The 1,592-nt window shown below is 26.9% G+C and overlaps 1 protein-coding gene across 1 annotated transcript in view; it reads right to left on the bottom strand.

The window, feature by feature from the left end:
* The window catches only part of LOC108542444 (attractin-like protein 1), a 71,176-nt gene that overhangs the window by 43,654 nt on the left and 25,930 nt on the right, over positions 1-1,592 (bottom strand). Inside the window, exons 2-3 of the mRNA XM_017892461.1 lie at positions 872-955; positions 628-652 (exon numbers count right to left, since the gene is read on the bottom strand). Of these exons, the coding sequence (XP_017747950.1) occupies positions 628-652; positions 872-955 (109 nt within the window). The remainder of the gene's footprint in view (positions 1-627; positions 653-871; positions 956-1,592) is intronic.

Here is a 1,592-nt window from a genome sequence, read left to right on the forward strand (position 1 = left end):
AAAAAAAAAAAAAAAAAAAACTTCCATGTCTTGATTTAAGGTAGAGATTACATAGAACTGTATACATCACTGAAACCTTGTGGAACTGTACACTTAAAATGGGTGCATTTTGTTGTATGCAGATGGTACTTAAACAAAGTTGATTTTTAAAAATCAACACTCAAGAAGCCACTATTCTTATTTTTACAGAACCCTTAAATGGAGGCACTAAAAAAGTATTTAAATTTTAATCAAAATTGTCAATGTGATATAATGTTGACAAATAAAATGTAACCATAGGTGCACAGCAGAGAATGAACAGCGTTTAAGTTAGAAAATTTTAAATAAAAAATTTTCCAAATATACTCTTTAGAAATTATAAAACAGTTCAAAATAATTCATATCTATTCTTTTATGCTCCACTCACAATACACTTAGATAGATTCTGTTTCAAGCCCTAATTACTGAAAATACCTCTAAATGAATAATTAACTCTCTCTTCTACAAAATGTTCTTTTAAAACTACTCTTAGAACTAAAATGCTAAATTATATGAATAGCATAGCTCAGGATGAAATATTTTTATAATTTCTATGAAGTCTTCAAATTTCATAACAAGATGTTCAAAATAAACCCAAAAAATGCCTACTGAATTTAATACCATAGTAGCATAACTCAAAAACAAAATATATATAAAAATTAAACTATTGTCACAAGTGAAGAGGTAGTGTAATTTACATTAAATGTGATGTCTAGAAGTTGTAAATGTTATCTAATAATAAACAAATAAACTAAATGACAAAGTAATTATATTTTAATGCTTTGACATTAATATGATCACCTTTATCATTTAAGAATAAAATACATTAATTTGACCCAGACTATATACTTACTAGCCTTCAATGAGCCATGTACATTTAGTTTTATATTTATAGTTAATTGGGCCATCTGTTAAATATCCAGAAGGTTCTGTTAACCTGGAAGAGAAAACAAAATAATGAAAATAATTACCTTAAACTAACTGTAAGACAGATAGCAGGATAAGAAAATTTAAAAGTAATTAAGCCAAAGGAACGGGACATAACAATTTTCAAAAGGAGGATTTATTTACAACTTTGGAAAATTTCAAAGTGCTGTATTTTCTCTGCATCTCAAAAGATACTTATTTTGGATTTCTTTAAACTTTAATATATCATGACCATTTCAATTTACGAAGCGAAAAAAGACATGAAAGACTGAACATGGTACTGAAGGATTCAATGTTGATGCAAAATAGAATAAGTTAAACTTCATCTGCACAAAAATTAGGTTGAGGCAGAAGAAAGAAGATCAAACACAAATCTACAGAATAGAGAAACAGTATACATATGTTCCACTTTGGGGAATTACTATGTAAGCTATATTTTCTTCATGCACTGGTATTGCTAAAATAGGTGTCACCAAACTTTAAAAGAGTTCTGCTATAAATATATTTTTTATTATAATTTTCTCCTGTCTACGTTACATCTAGTCCAATAACTCAATTTTTAAAACAGGACAAATAAAAAAAATTGTATCTTCTATTTTATGCATAAAAGAAAAGATATTTGGAAAACTCTCTATTTTCAGAAATTA

Source organism: Rhinopithecus bieti, unplaced genomic scaffold, assembly GCF_001698545.2.
Source record: "Rhinopithecus bieti isolate Rb0 unplaced genomic scaffold, ASM169854v2 scaffold_21201, whole genome shotgun sequence".
Taxonomy (NCBI): domain Eukaryota; kingdom Metazoa; phylum Chordata; class Mammalia; order Primates; family Cercopithecidae; genus Rhinopithecus; species Rhinopithecus bieti.